At 47.0% G+C, this 1,083-nt stretch overlaps 1 protein-coding gene across 1 annotated transcript; it reads right to left on the minus strand.

Annotated features, from left to right (window-relative positions):
• Window positions 1–4: 4 nt before the first annotated feature.
• Window positions 5–416, minus strand: CYBJADRAFT_173266 (uncharacterized protein; the record flags this gene model as incomplete). The annotated part of the gene is made up of 2 exons (XM_020216444.1): window positions 5–14; window positions 40–416. The coding sequence occupies 2 exons, from the start codon at window positions 414–416 to the stop codon at window positions 5–7; spliced, it is 387 nt and encodes a 128-aa protein (XP_020070307.1).
• Window positions 417–1,083: the final 667 nt, after the last annotated feature.

Genomic DNA, 1,083 nt, shown 5'->3' on the forward strand with positions numbered 1-1,083 from the left:
GCCTCTATATACCTCTGAACAGCAGGAGCACGGACGTACTTCTCTTCGATCCTTTCCCCGTCCTTAGTATCCCAAAATGCCCTATCGCTGTACGTCATGGTCAGCTCTGGAGTATTTGTTCTGAGATCCTTGTAACAAGGAGTATGAACGTATCTCTGCTGAGTTGATCTTGGTGCTCTAAGCTGCTCTTGGAACTCTGGTATCGCCAATGGAGGGTCCAGCACCTCCTGACCAACGCCTGGTGGAACGTCGAGCTCGTCTGGCTTCTCATCAAGCACCCACACTCCTCCTAGAACGTCTCTTCTCTCATAGAGAACAATCTCCTCAAATGCCTCTTCTTTGACCAAAGTGTCCAGCACGACAGCCCCGGATGCTCCACCACCAATGATGGCTACAGACTTGGTCTTTCCAGCCATGCTTTCTTAATACAACAGTCACACCTTGAGGTACAGATTCAGAGCCCATTGTTTCCTTTATAAGCTCCTAAACAAATACCATGCTATGCCAGATTGCGGGAAAGCCATAGTTGTGGAGATTACGCTCCGATGCCTTACTTTGTTATAGAGGCCGAGGGCTTCTGTTTAGTCATTTACAGCCAAATGATCTCAATTGACGTCCATAGTATGCAATGGATACTGACTCGACTGTGTGCTTAAGCTACGCCGTTTTATCGCATGAAGCTGGCATCAACTTGTGATGATTAAAGAGCTAAACTCGCGCAACCTAATGGGGAGAAGGAAACGGTGATGCGGACCAAGCCATATGGTTATGAGGAACTAAAACAAGGTAAAAGGAGGTGTAGAGCGTAAGGAATGGTGTTGTAGTGTAGACTCCATCAGTTTCCAGACACCTCTGCTGAAACTTCAAGGCCGTAGAAGCTCCAACTCTTCATTGGCCAGACATTGCGGTACAGTGTATGCAAGTCGTACATTTCTGCATATATAACCGTTTCCGTTGATTACAGAGTGTATGAGGTAGTATAAACGAGACGTATCTCCAGTGTTAAGCCTTCTTTGTCTCCTCAGTGACGCCGAAGAAGGTCAGCAATGTCTGTGCCAACTTGTCGTAGACTTGAACCTCTTC

Source organism: Cyberlindnera jadinii (assembly GCF_001661405.1).
Source record: "Cyberlindnera jadinii NRRL Y-1542 unplaced genomic scaffold CYBJAscaffold_7, whole genome shotgun sequence".
NCBI lineage: Eukaryota > Fungi > Ascomycota > Saccharomycetes > Phaffomycetales > Wickerhamomycetaceae > Williopsis > Williopsis jadinii.